The sequence below is a fragment of the Cetorhinus maximus genome, chromosome 30 (assembly GCF_964194155.1).
Source record: "Cetorhinus maximus chromosome 30, sCetMax3.hap1.1, whole genome shotgun sequence".
Taxonomy (NCBI): domain Eukaryota; kingdom Metazoa; phylum Chordata; class Chondrichthyes; order Lamniformes; family Cetorhinidae; genus Cetorhinus; species Cetorhinus maximus.
The window spans coordinates 7,472,364-7,489,646 of record NC_135908.1 but is presented as its reverse complement, the minus strand read 5'-3'; the positions used below and the strand labels follow the sequence as shown (position 1 = coordinate 7,489,646).

General features: G+C 41.5%; 1 protein-coding gene across 8 annotated transcripts in view; it reads left to right on the top strand.

The window, feature by feature from the left end:
• ppip5k1a (diphosphoinositol pentakisphosphate kinase 1a) overlaps positions 1-17,283 on the top strand; it is a 123,273-nt gene that overhangs the window by 41,227 nt on the left and 64,763 nt on the right. For all 8 annotated transcript variants that reach the window (XM_078532362.1, XM_078532361.1, XM_078532358.1 and 5 more), the window contains 9 exons: positions 1,395-1,496; positions 2,425-2,586; positions 3,304-3,425; positions 4,843-4,944; positions 5,644-5,730; positions 10,200-10,275; positions 13,019-13,128; positions 13,508-13,593; positions 15,336-15,461. In XM_078532362.1, coding sequence (XP_078388488.1) covers positions 1,395-1,496; positions 2,425-2,586; positions 3,304-3,425; positions 4,843-4,944; positions 5,644-5,730; positions 10,200-10,275; positions 13,019-13,128; positions 13,508-13,593; positions 15,336-15,461 — 973 coding nt within the window. The remainder of the gene's footprint in view (positions 1-1,394; positions 1,497-2,424; positions 2,587-3,303; positions 3,426-4,842; positions 4,945-5,643; positions 5,731-10,199; positions 10,276-13,018; positions 13,129-13,507; positions 13,594-15,335; positions 15,462-17,283) is intronic.

Here is a 17,283-nt window from a genome sequence, read left to right as displayed (position 1 = left end):
ATAATGGAAATGTGACACAGTGACATTCTGGAAAGATGTGACTGACAATTACTAATTTAAAAATAATTAAATGGTATTATTTGAGGGAGGAATGTTGACCAGGATACATTTTGGGCAGAAATTTACCTTGACCAGAACTGTTTCAGATTAAATATGATCCGGTCAATACCAATTCTATCACCAAGGTGACCCCAACCTCTCTGATTGCCTTTGCTGGCAAGTCTATTATTCTATGTTATGGTGAATCTTTGTAAAACATTAGTTGGGCCTCAAATGAAGTATTGTGTTCAATTCAGGACACTGCATTTTAGGAAGGACGTGAAAGCTTTCCAGAGGGTGCAGAAAAGATTTACAAGAACGGTTGCAGGGATGAGGGACTTCAGTTATGTGGATTGATTGGAGAAGCTAGGGTTACTCTCTTTAGAGAAGAGAAGATTGAGAAGAGATTTGATAGAAGTATTCAAAATCATGAGGAGTAGAAACGGAGAAACTGTTCCCATTGGCAGAAGGGTCAAGAATCTGAGTGCACCAATTTAAGATGATTGGCAAAGAAAAGCAATGGTGACAATAAGAAAATCTTTTATACACAGCATGTGGTTAGGATCTGGGATGCAATGCCTACGAGCGTAGTGGAGGCAGATTCAATTGTGTATTTCAAAAGGGAATTGGATAAGCACCTGAAGAGAGAAAATGTAGGGAAAGGTTGGAGGGATGGGACTAGCTGTGTTGTTCTCAAAGTGCAGGCATGGCTTTGGCAAGTAAAAGGGCTCCTTCTGTGCTGGAAGCATTTTATGCTTCTATGATTCAAGTTTCAGTGGAGGCAAAAGACGTTTAAGAAGAAATCAAATGTTGGCTATCTTACTATGACTTTCTGATTTGAAATAAAATGGTCTATTTAATGATTAGAACAGATAGAGCTACAGTCATGAGAAATTACTGTTCTGTAGATAAAAATAAAAATTATGAATCCTGTAAATCTGAAATAAAAGCATCAAATACTAGATGATGAGATAAGTTTAGTTACAAAAACCCCTTAACTCATTTGGTGCATTGTTCCAAAATGCTGACTGTACCACCTCCAGTAAGCTATCCTCGCCAGGATCTTTCCAGCTGTTAATATTGCCTGGCAACTGCTCTAAATTTGTCTTCATAATCCTCTGGTCTTGCTGTATCTGAAAGTCTTGTTCCGTCTGTATTAACTGCTTTTCTGTTGAGTACCTATTTATCTCTCTTTATCTCTATGAGGTGCCCTCTATGGAAATCCACATTAGAACAGCTCTGATCTACGGCCTCTCTGTATATCTCTGGCACTTTTTGTTTTCTGTATCAGTAGAGCACTCCAGATTGTGTTATATTATGTTACTTCGCACTGTGACTTCTCTACTCTTTTTAAGATTGGAAGTCGGAGCAGTGTGTACTCCCCTGAAAGCACTGTGCGTAAAACTGGGTCTTATATCTACGAAGAATTCATGCCAACAGATGGAACGGATGTAAAGGTGCCATTCACACTTTTGTAAACTCTTGTATATTGTTTGTTTCACGTTGCTCAGGAGAAAGAAAGTCAATGAGGGTCCCTTTTTATTGAAAGCACATAGCTGTTTTTACAGAGGAAATAGATTTGTTCGTAGTATTTGGTATTATCAAATATGTAACGCGGACAGAATCCTGCCATACAAGGTATCCTTGTTGCTAAGCACTCTAATGCTACCACTTGTAGGCTGTGGCCTGAAGTGGCTCCATTGAAAGCAATGAGTGTTGTGACTTTGAACAATGAGTGTTGTAACTTTGAACAAGTCCTGGAGTCAATCTGGGCCAGCCTGGAAGCTGGAAAGCCATGGCCACTGTTTTGGGATAGGGAAGGAATGCACCTCATCCCACTCGGGAGGAAAATGCCAGCTATTGCAGCAACAAACTCCTCCAGCCCACAGGGACAGATATGAACAATGGGTAGCTTTGACACGACTACGGCACCATGAAGTTCTTGGATAAATAAAATGCAAAATAACATGCAACACAATACTCGGTGTACAGTTTCTGTTTAAAAATATATTTGGCATTAAATGCAAATGATAATCAGCTGCTCAGTCTTTGTGCAGAGCTGCATGTTCAGGTATTATAGAGTTGCCCACTTTGGAATTGGGATGTGTTGTTGGCATTGGCTACAGGATGGGGGCATGTAGCTGGGCCCAGGTTCCTGGGCCACCTGACCTTGTCTGTACATATTTTTAGGACAGTCATTATTCTTGTGCCAGGAGAGGGCAGTGGTGCATTATTTTTTCTCATTAATGGAGAAATCGATGGCCGGTATAACCTGATGCCTGGCCGATGGTGAGCAGGTTGGGATCGAGAGAATGTGAATGGGTTTTTATGCCACGCATGCAAATCAGAAGTGAGCTTTGAACTGTAATATTCTTCTTACTTCAGGTATATACGGTTGGTCCTGACTATGCTCACGCAGAGGCACGCAAGTCACCAGCTCTAGATGGGAAAGTGGAACGAGACAGTGAAGGAAAAGAGATTCGCTACCCTGTGATGTTAACTGCCATGGAGAAACTAGTTGCTAGGAAAGTCTGCATAGCTTTTAAGGTTAGTTAGAGATCCAGGAAAAAGGAGCATCCAATCAATGACCCAGTAAGTGCATTGCTGCAGCATTTAGCGTGTTTAAATAGAAAAAACTGCAGCGGTGTTTTAAAACATCTATTGTTGCATTTTTGTTAATGAATTTTCAAGATTGTTTACCTGTTAGTGTGCAGTTGTACATTTTCCTCTTTTGGCCATGGTGCCCTGTCCTTTGAACTGTCAGTATTAATTTACCATCTTGCTACTTCCCTCTGGGTTTTCATGTGCTTCGAAAGAAGCCTTCGCCACCTCCCACCGCCAGGCCAATCCTTCCTGTTTATTGGCCAGGATTTTCCTTTCCTTTCTAAGTGGGAAGCGTACAGGTTTCCTTTGGTTCCTCTAGGCTGGTTGGGGGACATTAGCCAGGGCTCCCCCTCCTCCTGGTCACTATTCACATAACCCTGTAGATACCGCAAGTGTGCAGGTCTGGTCTCTGCTGCAAGGCATCCAGCAAAGTCAACAGCCAGCCACGCTCGCTTAGAGGAGATATGGAACTGTGAACGCCAGCAAGACACTAAAACCTTTGGGAGAGGGGGAGAAGAAAAGAGATCATTTTTGAAAAAGAAAACTTTGCCTGGCCTTGCTAAAAATTTCCTGACTCAGTATTGGGATCGAATCCCTGTCAGATTTCTATTGGAGCAAGCTGCATTAATTTGTGTTTTGTGCACTCTTTACTTTATATAGCAAACAGTTTGTGGTTTTGATCTGCTGCGTGCTAATGGACACTCATATGTTTGCGATGTCAATGGATTCAGCTTTGTGAAAAACTCCATGAAATATTATGACGACTGTGCGAAAATCCTAGGGTAAGCATCAAATAAGTCTATTTTTGAGCAGCATCCTGAAAGAACGATCATGCTTTCAAAATATTGAAATGTAACACTTATGCTGAAAGAAACAACCTGGTTTTACCATCTGACAGCAGGTGGTTGTGGAATTGAGGAGAGCTAAGTGGCTCAAACAGTTTGGGGTCGGGTGGCAGGGATCCACCAGGATAGCTACAGGGTCAGATTGGGCGGGGCAGAGAAACTGGATTAAATGTCAAAGCTGAAATGGGCTGGAACTGAGCAAGTGGTTGCCCTGGGCTAGACTCAGCAGTGTGATAGAGTAGACGACAACCTGGCATATGGAGGAGAGTTTTATTTAAAAGGGAACAAAAATTACAATAGAAAGCTGAAAATAAATGTGGCAAATAAGAAAGCAGTTCTCACATGTTGTGTGAGCCATGATGACCCATAGTTAACGTGGTAAAATATTGCGATCTGGCCAATAATGTCCAATAATAAGCATTGACCAATAATGGGATCTGACCCAAGATGCCCCATAATTAATGAGGAACAGAAAATTACTTTAAAGGTTCAGTGCAATGTAATACTGAGGTACAGTATTACAGACACAAGACTTTTAATATATGTTGCTACTGTAATAGCCCAAATAAGGATATATGCCTCTGATTGTTTCCTTCTTAAGAGAATTTATAGCTTTTGAATTTTAGACAACTTTGCATTCATGAGGTTTAGTCCAGCATTTCAGAGGTGTGATTTCTCATGCCTGCTGCATACATTGGTTTAACATCTCCATCTGCCGTTAAAAATAAGGTGCTTGTTTGCTACCATTTAAAAAGTTATTTCTATGCCTATTTAAAATAACACGTAAATTATCTTAAAATCACTAGGCGTGTGGGTTTATGTTTAGTTTCCTCTCTCATGCTCCAGGGTTTGAATTCCAAATCAAATGAATTCACATTATTTGAACTTGGAGATTATGCTAAGCTATCAACTCACTCTCTACTGCCTGATTTGTGTCTTGTAACTTTTTGATTTCTTTATCATTCAGTTTTAGTTTTAAAATGTGCTATGCTGACGTGCAGTGGTACTGTTGAAGAATATGAGCAGATATTAATATTAACAAAGGGAGCATTTAATTTTTAACTTTAATGAAAAGATGGTGAACAAAGCTGGAAATATGGAAATAGACAGCGAGTCCATCAGTGTCTGAAAAATTCTGTTAATATTTCAAAAGGAGCCTTGGTTTGGAACTCTGCAACTCACAAAACCTTAACCTATTTTTCACTCTTTTAAGATGTTGATGGGGAACTGATGTGCACTTCCTGCATTTTCTGTTGTTTTACACAGTTTATTTTAGGGTTTATAGACTGTGTGAATGCCATATCGCCGTATGGAAGAAATCCGATTCAATTGAGTTTGTCTTTTTTTTTTGCAGTAATATAATTATGCGGGAGCTCGCTCCTCAGCTGCAGATACCATGGTCCATACCCACAGAAGCTGAAGATATTCCCATTGTTCCAACGACCTCTGGTACTATGTAAGTTAAAACTGTTGAGATCAGTAAATGTTATGAAGGAGATTTCTGATCCTTAAAACTGAGATTGGAGGCCTATATAAACTTGTGCTTAATTAGTTTAATTTTCAGAGTGAAATATGTTTAACAAGAATGGTATCAGGGATGAGGGACTTCAGTTATACAAACAGCCTGGAGAAGCTGGGGCTGTTCACCTTAGAACAGAGAAGGCTAAGAGGAGATTTTAAAGAGGTGTTCAAAATTATGAATGGTTTTGATAGCGTAAATAGTAAGAAACTACTTTCAGTGGCAGGAGGATCGGTAACCATAGGACAGATATTGAATTGATTGGCAAAAGAATAAAAAGTAACAATTTTTTTACATGCCGATTTGTTATGATCTGAATGCTCTGCTTGAAAGGGCAATGGAAACCGATTTCAATAGTAACTTTCAAAAGGAAATTAGATAAATACTTGAAGGTAAGATCTTTGTAGGGCTACGGGGAAAGAGCAGGGGAGGAGGATTCTTTGAATACTTCACCTAAGTGTGAGCACCGGTACAATGAGCCAAATGGTCCCTTTCTTTGCTATATTGTTCTGTATTTCTAGGATATTAAGAAACATTTTCATACCTAAAAACCTTTGACTGTATTCTGCGGGGGTCGTCTTAATTTTGCTTTTTATATTCTGATTAAAGTAACCATTGTGCTGTATTTTTTTAAAGGATGGAGCTGCGCTGTGTGATCGCAATCATTCGACACGGTGATCGAACTCCTAAGCAAAAGATGAAGATGGAAGTTATGCATCCAAAGTTAGTGAAAATCTGCTCTGATTGCGATGGTTGTGAGGAGTTGATGGAGGAGAGGAGAGGGAATGGCAGGGCACTCAAGAACAACTTGTGTCATCATCTTATCTCTGTCTAGTTGGTGATCCTCAACACATCATTTCCAAGCTATGGCTTAGTGGGAATCATCCTAGTGTGTGAGTCAAAAGGTCGTGTTCAAGTCTAACTCTGGAAATTTGAGCACATAGTCCAGACTGGCACTCCCATTATAGTACTTGGGGAGTGCTGCACTGCCAGAGGTGCCATTTTTCGAATGAAATGTTAAATTGAGGCCAAATCTACTCACTGAGGCGGTCGTAAAAGACCCCAAGGCGCTAGTTTGGAAGCATATTCCTCTGTGTCATGATCAACGTTTATCCCTCAACCAACGTCACTACAGCAGATTATCTGGGAATATCTAATGACCGTTTGTGGGGCCTTTCTGTGCGCAACAATTTTAAAAAGTACTTCATTGGCCGTAAAAAGCTTTGGAACATCTGGTGATTGTGAAAGGCGCTATATAGATGCAAGTTCTTTCTCTCTCTTTTCTTTCATTTTCTGTCAATTAATTGGAGGCAATGCCAACAGTTAATGGGGTCCAGATGCCACAGTGTTCAACAGGTTAATGCTGCCATTAAATTTGATTTTACTGCCACATTCACATCATGTATCTAAAAGTCATACGTTGCCTGCACATTAATGTGGTTGTATCTTGACTAACTGATTTGCCCAGATTCCCTTTTTAGGCTTGGTACACATCAATGCCATTGGTTAAACTGGCGTACAGGCACAGGCTTGGTGTAACAGTATGTCAGATTCTACATTTATCTTAAGAGTGGTCTGGTTATAGTGGCTGCTGACACTGAGTGATTTCTTCAGTATTCCTGAAAAAAGAGACATTTTTGCTTTTCCTAATGGCAGACGTTACAATGAAGTAATCCAAGAAACATCTTTTGCTACCAGATGGTAAACTGGAAAAGTGATTTGTCACAATGAGACATCATGTCAATTTACAGAAGAAATGAACTTTGCTGCCCATGAACAACAACGTCGTAAAATGTTTCAAGGCACTCCACAGGAGAGTTATTAAACAAAAAATTGACATTGAGCCACATAAGAAATATTAGGACAGCTTGATCAAAGATTTGGATTTTAAGGAGTATCTTAAAGGAGGATAGAAGGAGGTAGAGAGGATTGGGGAGGGAATTCCCAAGCTTGGGGCTAAAGACAATGGTGGAGCAATGAAATTTGAGGATGGGCAAAAGGCTAGAAATAAAGGAATGTAGAGACCTCGGAGGCTTGTAGGATTGGAGGAGGTTATAGAAGAGTTTGATGAAAGACTTTGTAAACACTGACGTATGAGCAATGACTAATGTCAGCTGTGGCTCAGTTCGTAACACTCACACCTCTGGAAGGTTGCGCATAAAAACAAAACTGCGGGACTTCGCACAACCTAGGTTTATGCTACAAGGCAATGTTAAGGCTGCTCCTAATAATCCATTAAAACTGAAGCCCCCATCTTCCTATTCTGCCTGTTTGGATTGATGCTGCGATCCTGTGGAACTATGCAAAGAGGTGAATAGTTTTCCTGGTATCCTGGGAAATATTTCCTCAATCTAAACAACAAATAATAGTGTGATCACTGAGGGTATGGTATTGTACTGGTTATGAAACTATGATACTTCAAAATCACCATGGCAATTGTGAAATGTAATTCAATAAGTCTGGTAGCACCAGGAAAAGTGACTGAATGATGTAAAACCCCAATTTATTCACTAATGTCTATCACCCCTATCAGCCTGGCCTTCATGTGACCATATTCTGTACTACATGATTGACTTCTGATGCCACCTGCAGTGGCCAGGGAAGTCACAGCAAAACACATTTAGGATACAGCCCCTGCCCCAGTATCCAAGAATAAATAAAATCTCACTGCTATTATAGTGAAATCTTGATGTGTTCAAAATGAAAGATACGAATTGGCCAACAATAACAATGATCTGATAAGGCTCTGCAATTGAATTTCTTTCTTTAACAAGTCAGAGTCTAAATACTATCTACGACAAGGTTGAAATGCACAGGCAACTACAATACCGTAATCACAGAACATCCATTATTGTCAGTACTCACAGGAGATGAAGAGATGTGAAATCACACTGAAGAGAGCAAAGTTCATAGATCAATACCGATAAATGCAAGGGTCTTTCACATTAGAAGAAAACAGGTAATTAATGGTGACCTACCTAAGGCAGAGGATGTAAATGATTTGGGAGTGATAGCAGACACTGCACGTAGCTATTCACCCCAGAGCAGCACAACAAAACAAGCTGATGCGGAGCTGTATTGCTAAATTAGTGAAGTATTAGGCAGAGACTGTTGTTGAAGCTTTATAGTGCTCCAGTTAGATTTCATTTGACTATTGTATTCAGTTCTGGTCACCAAGCGCTTCAGACACACAGCGACCAGAGCCTGGGATGGTGCCTGGGTAGAGCAGTGGAGAAAAATAAACTCTGATGGGAGGATTGTGATTATCTGTGGAAAGATGGGCTGTACTTACCTTTGTGATCCCTTTGCATTAGGAGCAGATGAACAGAGATGTACCAAAGGTGACCAGACTGAGTGGTGTCAGGATTTTATGAGCAGGTTTGCAAATGGATTTTTTACTGACTAAACCAAAAAGGAAAATGACACTAAATTTTGATAATTCAACTAGCGGTAGGCTTAATCTTTTGGATCCTGAGCTTACATTGTGAAAATTTTAGTGTGCGAACACTTAATGTAACTGCACAGCAATATTTGGAAAATGTCATTTGAAGCCCTTGGTTCAGACATCTGCTGGTTTAGAGGAATTTCTCCAACACAGCAGCTGCTATAAAATAAAAGAGAAAATTGTTTTTCTGCAGCAGTTTTCAATATTTGAGAACATCCCAATCACTTTTTATAGCCAATGAAGTACTTTTGAAGTGCAATCAGTGTTGTCATGTAGGAAGCGTGGCAGCCGATTTTCACACAGCAAACTCCTGCAAACAGCAATGTGATAATGACCAGATTATCTATTTTAAAAGTGATTTTGGTTGAGGAATATATATTGGCCAGGTCACTGGGGAGATCCCTCCTGCTTTTCTTTGAAATAATGCGATGGGGTTCTTCTATATCCACCTGAGAGGGCAGCTGGGACCTCGGTTTAATGTCTCGTCTGAAAGACAGTACCTCCAACAGTGCAGTGCCCCCACAGTACTGGATTTTGTGCTCAAGTCTCTGAAGCATGACTTGAACCTGCAACCTTCTGGCTCAGAGGCGAGAGTGCCAGCCACTGCTGACACTTAAGACATTATTGTTGTTGTCAAGTCATTGCTGCCCAAACTTCATTTTCTTTTTAACTGTTCGTTAAACTGGTTCAAAAAGGAATAAAACTGGAAGCTAAACATTTTGGAGTTTTGTGTATGTGTACATACAAAATGGAAGTATACTTAAACTATGCCTTGCTGTTAGCTGAGATTAAAGCCTTTGTAACAGAAATTTGGTATAGCACCCTCCAGTGGATTAACCGGCTTCATGTTAAGCAATTTGACTTTCTCTACAACCACCCTTCATCTAAGCATGGAGAAATAGCATATCTCCATAAGAAGAAGTGACAGAAATAGACTTCGAAGTGTCTGGCTCTCTGTGTCCGGATAATTTTTTTTTTTACATCTTTAAGTTTGGAAGGTTGAGCCGTGCGGAATGACTTGCTAAACCACAGCTCTCCAGGGTCCAAAAAAAAAAATCCCAGGGCCCTTACAGGATCGTACAGAAAGTAAACCAGAAACAGTACTTCTAGCTTCAGCAGAGCACAGTGTCAAATTAATGAAAGACAAGTCTTAGGATGGCATTTGGGAAGCTATTTCATAGACAAAGGGTGATTAACAGCTGAAATGGGTTTGACAGCAAGAGTTGGTGAGATACGACAAGACAAGCAACACATTGGGGAGATCGCATTCTGAAGGAATAAAGTCAAATGGGCTGAAGCTTTTTCATCCAAATCTATTTTGTGAATTAAAGGGCTGTGAAATTGTGTGGCTCCTGGCAAGCAATGTTTATCAATTAGCTCTGTGCAGCACTGCTAATGTACAAGTATTTAGCTGGGAACAATTAAAAACACACATGCTTGTGGCCAAAGTTGATTCTGTAACACTCCAATGTATTTTCATTCTTCTCAGGTAGGTCCAGTGAAACTCAGCCTTTCCAATACTGATTTGTCTAGTTTATCTGTGTGTAAGCTTTTAAGCACCTCCAAGAAAGTTTTTAATAACTTCCATCAAATCACCTGAGCATAGGGAGGACATTTGAAGTCACCCATAAGTTAGGTAGCTTCCACAAGATTAAATTCTCTAAACTTTACCAAAATATTTACGCGGCTTCAAATTGATGTCCCACTATCTTTGTTTCAATGTGGCAAACATTTCTTCTTATTGCAGGTTCTTTGACTTGTTTGAGAAGTACGAGGGTTACAAGACTGGCAAACTAAAGCTAAAGAAGCCAAAGCAGCTTCAGGTACAAGATAATTCTGTAGTGCAATGAATTTAAATGTTTCTTTGTTATGTGGGGGGGGAGGCCCAGTGCAAGAACCGACAGCTCCCAGGAACTCCCTTGATCTAACTTGTAAACAATAGTTTGAGGTATGGGTGTGTGGGGTGTACAGTACATGATTCTGCAGACGATGTGCTCACACTCACTTAACCTGTTGTTATCCCTCTGTAGACTCCTTGCATCATCCTCACCACTTGCCTTCCCACCTATTTTTTTGTCATCCGCAAACTTGGTGATAGTACATTCACTTCCCTCATCTAAGCCATTAATATATATTGTAAATAATTGAGGCCCCAGCACTGATCCCTGTGGCACTCCACTAGTTACCAGTTGCCACCCTGAAAATGCCCCCCTTATCCCAACTCTCTGTCTTCTATTAGTTAGCCAATCATCTATCCATGCTAATGTACTATCCCCAATACCATAGGCTCTTATCTTATTAAGTAGCCTTATGTGCGGTACCTTAACAAACGCCTTTTGGAAATCCAAATATATTACATCTACTGGTTCCTTTATCTATCCTGCTTGTTACCTCCTCGAAGAATTCTAATAAATTTGTTAGGCATGATTTCCCCTTAATGTAGCCATGCTGGCTCTGCTTGATTAGATTATGTATTTCTAAATATTCTGCTATTACAACCTTTATAACAGACTCCAACATTTTCCCAATGGCAGACGTTAAGATAACTGGCCCCTAGTTACCTGTATTTTGTCTCCCTCCCTTTTTAAATATGGGCATTACATTGGCAGTTTTCCAGTGCTCTGGGACTTTTCCAGAATCTAAGAATTCTTGGACGATTACTACCTGTGCATCCACTATCTCTGTAGCTACTTCCTTTAATATCCTAGGATGCAACCCATCAGGTCCAGGGGACTTAATGGCCTTTAGCCCCATTAGTTTCCCTAGTACTTTTTCTCTGGTGATAGTTATTATATTTATTTCCTCCCCCTCTTTTGCCCCTTGATTATTTAGTATTTTTGGAATGCTATTAGTATCTTCTACCATGAAGACTGAAGCAAAGTATTTATTCAACTCCTTCTGCCATTTCCGGGTTCCCCATTATTATTTCCCCAGCCCCAGTCTCTAGTTCATCCTTCCATTGACAGACAATACAGTAGATTCCTGATCTTGCTGTATTTCCTAGGAAGTGAAGGCAGTTAATGATTTCTTAAGGAAATTGGATGGGCACCTGAAGGAATTTAAATGCAGGGCTACGGGAATAGAGTAAGGGAATAGAAGGGCCAGGGACTGACTGGATTGCTCTATAGAGAGTAAGAATGGAAACATTAGACTGAATGACCTCCTTCTGTGCTATAATGACTCTATAACTCTACACAATAGGGCAAAAGGGCACTTCACCAGGGAAATAGCTTACAAACCAAAACCTAACCTTTTATCTATGACATCTTTTGGTTATCTCCACCTATCACTGGCCCTCTATCCAGCTCTACCTGTCCCACCCACCACTTAAACCAGCTTATATTTCACCTCTTTTCTATTTTTACTTAGTTCTGTTGAAGAGTCATACGGACTCGAAACGTTAACTGTGTTCCTCTCCTCAGATGCTGCCAGACCTCCTGAGTTTTTCCAGGTATTTTTATTTTTGTTTTGGATTTCCAGCATCCGCAGTTTTTTGCTTTTGACCTAACAAAATATGATCAGAGTTCCCTCCGTTTCCTAGGTCTCCCTCTACCATGCATCACAAAGGGCTATCCTTGATTGGCAGGGCCCCAGGGTTCTTTGCCTCTGTTTAAACTGCTCAGTTTTGAAATAATAGAACATTGTGTTTCTGATCATATTTTGTTAGGTTTTGGTTTATAAGCTATTTCCCTGGTGAAATGCCCTTTTGCCCTATTGTGTAGAGTTATAGAATCATTATAGCACAGAAGGAGGCCATTCAGTCTATCGTTTCCATTCTTACTCTCTTTAGAGCAATCCAGTCAGACCCTGACTGTTCTATTCCTTTACTCTATTCCCGTAGCCCTGCATTTAAATTCCTTCAGGTGCCCATTCAATTTCCTTAAGAAATCATTAATTGCCTCCATTTCCACAGTCCTCATAGCTAGTGAGTTCCAAGTCATTACCACGCGCTGCAAAAAAATGTTCTTCCCCACATATCTGCCCATGTCTCTTGTCCACCGCTGTAAATCTGTGTCCTCTAGCCCTTGTACCATCAGCTGGGAACAGGTTAACTTTACCTAGCTTGCTGAAACCTGTCATAATCTTGTACACCTCTATCAAATAGCCCTTCAATTTTCCTTGCCCATTGGGTGGATCGCATCTCGCTGTTATATGAAGTAAGTTTAGAATGTGGTTTGTAACATAATCTAAAAACATATGCTGCATTTTGTGAAAGTAGTGGCTTATCTTTGCCACTGGCAGCAATGCTGCCTCCAGAGGAGACCATAAACACCTGTTTCAAAAGCAGCATCAGGAGAAGCTGTAATAAAAACAGAAAAGGCTGGAAAAACTCAGCAGGTCTGGCAGCATCTGTGAAGAAGAAATTTCCACGGATGCTGCCAGACCTGCTGAGTTTTTCCAGCGTTTACTGTTTTTATTTCAGATTTCCAGGATCCGCAGTATTTTGCTTTTATGAGGAGAAGCTTGTGTTGGGACTAGTACTGTGCGCTTCCCCCGTCAGGGGGTGGTGTTAGCCTCGTCTTGTGCTCTTGAATCTGGTTGTAGTTGTCGGCTCTTGATTCTTAGGAAGTTCTAGACATCACCCGTGAGCTTCTAGCTGAACTGGGTCAGCGTAACGACTGTGAAATAGAGGAGAAGAAATCTAAACTGGAGCAACTGAAGACTGTGCTGGAAATGTAAGTGCTCCAAGGGAGAAAGTAATTACAATACGAATGTCACTATGTTAATATATTTAGAGTTTGTGTCTGTTTTTAAAACTACTCCTATTTCTTGACGTTAACTGTTAACTAGTTTTGGGCTGGAACAAGGTTTCTGATGTTTACTGGGGCTTTAAGAAGACGTTTGCCTCCTTCAACTGCCACCCAAACACCACCTATTGCTGCTGCCCAAGATAGTGGGTGAATCGTCACCCTTTGCAACTCTGCTCTACATAAATCTTTTAGAGGTTGACCAATCTGCTGTGTTCTTTCAGTATTTTCTGTTTTTCAATTTGAATGCTGTCATTCATGAGCTTTCTTTTCACTTCTTCATTTCAGTGTATTTTTTTGTTTACAGGTACGGTCATTTTTCTGGAATCAACAGGAAGGTTCAAATGACATACTTGCCTCACGGGCAACCCAAAACTTCCAGTGAAGAAGAAGGTATGGAATTTACAGTTAGGTGCATCCACCTGACTGGACAGACTTTGTTTCTCATTTATCTGAAAAATAGCATCTCCAACAGTGCAGAACTCTCTTCGAACTGTACTGGGAGTGTCACCCTGGATTGTGTCATTGTTGCTAGATTAAAATTAAACATGAACCCGTGATCTTTTAAATAAAAGATGTGGGGCAGAATTTTGCCGTTGGCGAGCAGGGGGCGGGGCCCACTCGCCGACGTGGGAAAATGTCGGGCAGAACCCCCGACGTCATCGCGCCCCATTTAAATTTTCAGGCAGGCGGGCCCGCAACAAAATCAGCTACTGAGGCTATTGACAGGGTCATTTAAACAGTTACAGGACCTGCCTGTCCAACCTTAAGGTTGGCGGGCAGGCCAGGAGCCCTGGCGGCAAATAGAGAAAACATGAAACCTCATCCACCGGCGGGATGAGGTTTCATGCAGGGTTGCAAAAATTTTAATAAAGTTATTATGTTAATTATGAACATGTCCCATCTCATGTGACATTGTCACATGAGGGGGACATGTTAGGGAATTTTTTTTCTATTTTTAATATTTTTTAAAAGTGTCAGCGATCTCCCTGAGGCAGCACTTAGCCTCAGGGAGACGTGCGCTCTGTCGTGCACATGTGCGAAAGAGCGCACTCTCGTTTTTGGGGAATCCCCCCAGCTTGCATAGGGAGCGCATAGCGCTTCCCGCTGGACGTCACGCTGGGCCTTAATTGGCCCACCCACGTAAAATGGCGGCAGGGCCCACTTCTCCGGCGGGGATCGGCTCCCCGCCCGCCGGAGATTGGGTCGGGCCCGCCAGGCAGGAAATTCTGCTCGTGAATGCTGGAAATCTGAAATTAAAATAGAAAATGCTGGAAAGACTCAGCAGGCCTGGCAGCATCTGTGGAGAGAGAAACAGAGTGAACGTTTTGAGTTCATATGATTCTTCAGAACTGTGAAGAAGAGTGATACGGACTCAGAACGTTAACCCTCTGTTTCTCTCGTTCAAGAGGCCTTCTTCAAGTATGAGTCCAGATAATGGGTATCGGCAAACTATTCAATCCAAGATGGCATAGCCAAGCTGACTCTGTCCTTGATCAAAGCCCACATCTGCACACTTTCCAGCAGTGTGGGTGACCAGGTTGTGATCTGAAGCAAGAACACTGAATGATTTTCCTCCTTTCCCAGTGAATGAATGCCGAGATCCATTGCAGCTCCTCTACTATCCCTCTAACAGATCGCTGCAGATCAAACCCAAGAGCTTCTGGTTTGCATGGCACATTTTAAACACCTTTTACCAACTTAGTTTTTTTTTATTCAATCGTGGGATGTGAGTGTCGCTGGCTAGTCCAGCATTTATTTCCCTCCCTAATTGCCTTTGAGAAGGTGATGGTGGTGAGCTACCTTCTTGAATTGCTGCAATCCCTGTGGTGTCGGTACACCCACAGTGCTGTTAGGGAGGGAGTTCCAGGATTTTGACCCAGAGACAGTGAAGGAATGGATATATTTCCAAGTCAGGGTGGCGAGTGACTTGGAGGGGAACTTCCAGGTGGTGGTGTTCCCATGTGTCCTTGTCCTTCTAGATGGTAGTGGTCGTGGGTTTGGAAGGTGCTGTTGAAGGAGGCTTGGGGTGGGTGAAAGTTTTTATCTGTCATTGATTATAGCAAATATTGTAATGTGTTCAAAAATTAAATACTGTTGATAGTGTTAACTGCAGTGACTTGGCTGTTTTGCAGATTCAAGGAGGAACGATCCGTCACTACTTCTGGTGTTGAAATGGGGAGGGGAGCTGACCCCAGCAGGCAGGGTACAAGCAGAGGAGCTTGGACGAGCATTCAGATGCATGTACCCTGGAGGCCAAGGTTGGTGCATTTTAATGCAGCAGTAGATTTGCAAAGCACAGTTTCTAAATGCGTCGTGTGGTTTGTGAGAGGTTTTGTCGTGTTGAAGTGTTGCCTCCTTCTGATCATACTGTGATTCTGACAGAAGCTAGCTGCTTTCAGGCTAGGATCCCTGGCTCCCACAAAGTCAGAACCTGTATTGTGTCTGTAATTCTGACAGGTTGACATTTCAAGCATGGCATTTCTGTTAATGCTAATATCACTGCCTCCTTTTGGATCACTGACCCCTTGCTTTTGAAACATTTGGATAAGGGATCTGCAGTGGTATTTGAATATTTCCAGGGTGTCACTCGCACCAAGTTTGAAAACCACTGACTGAAACCTTCCACCGATAGAAGAAGGAGTTCAGTGGTACCCCCTGCATAGCTTGGGCCCCACAGGAGAGTGGTCATTTCATTGCAACAATACAGTCATACACAAAATCCTGAGATACGAGCAAAACCCACCAGTTACTGACACAACTGGAAATGCAGTAGCATCTGTAACATTGCTGGCACTCCACAGGATTCTCCTCCAGATTTCTCTGTATAGTTGGATGCTGTGATGGTTTCTGTGACATATGTATTGGGATGCTGGTAGCTGATGCTGTACCATGGGTATCTGGATACTGTACCTTGTGTGGCTGGATGGAATATAAAACAATATGTTGCAATTGAGAAACAATTGTAATAAACTATACCTTTGAAAATGAAGCTACATGGTACAGCGCTGTTTCTATGGTGTAATTACACACAGTCGAAGAGACATGAGGTAACTTGTCTTGCCTGCGTTCTCTTTTATAGACACTGGAATCTCTCCCTCGTAGCAAAGATGTCCAACCTGTGGCCCTAGAGCCACACGCTACCTTCAAACACGGGCATTCTGTTCCTTATTCCCATTTTCCCCAGTATTTCTTTTTGCTGGTTTGTCCTATTTGAATTTTGTGCCTGGAGGTTTGGAATGGGCTGTCCTTGGAGCTGTTTGCCTCCTTGATGGATAAACCTTCACCCAGAACACCAAGGCCTTTCAGTATTAGCAACCTGAGATGTAGGTGGAGTACTGGGATCTTTGGTACATATGGAGTTGATCCACAAAATTAAAACCTTGAACACTCCTGCCTCTCCCTTGCTAAATACAAATATAGTAAAATGACTAATGTACATTTTATTGTTATCTGTATAACTGAAATTATAGTACCGGCATAAACTGTTCGTGGATATTTTTGCATGAAGTTGGAAAACATGATCACCAAAATGAAATCAATGCAGAAATCACTCTTTTTTTCCAATCATGTGTACCCTCAGATAATATTACCATTTTCCCCCAACTTATGGCTTAGTTGATATCAGAATGTTGATTTGTATTACTTTGAGACGTAACCTGAGGTGGCAGAGATACATGACTGCTCCATCGACATGCATAAAGAGAAAAGCATAAGAGGACCATTATAGGAAGGATGTGATTGCACTAGAGAGTGCGCAGAGGAGATTCACCAGGATGTTGCCTGGGCTGGAGAGTTTTAGTTATGAGGAGAGATTGGATAGACTGGGGTTATTTTCCCTGGAGCAGAGGAGATTGAGGGGGGACATGAATGAGGTGTATAAAATTATGAGGGGCATAGATAGGGTTGACAGGAAGGAACTTTTCCCCTTGGTGGAGGCTTCAGTAACCAGGGGGCATAGATTTAAGGTCAGGGGCAGGAGGTTTAGAGGCGATGTGAGGAAGAATTTTTTGGCCCAGTGGGTGGTGGGAATCTGGAACTCACTGCCTGAAAGGGTGGTAGAGGCAGAAACCCTCATAACAT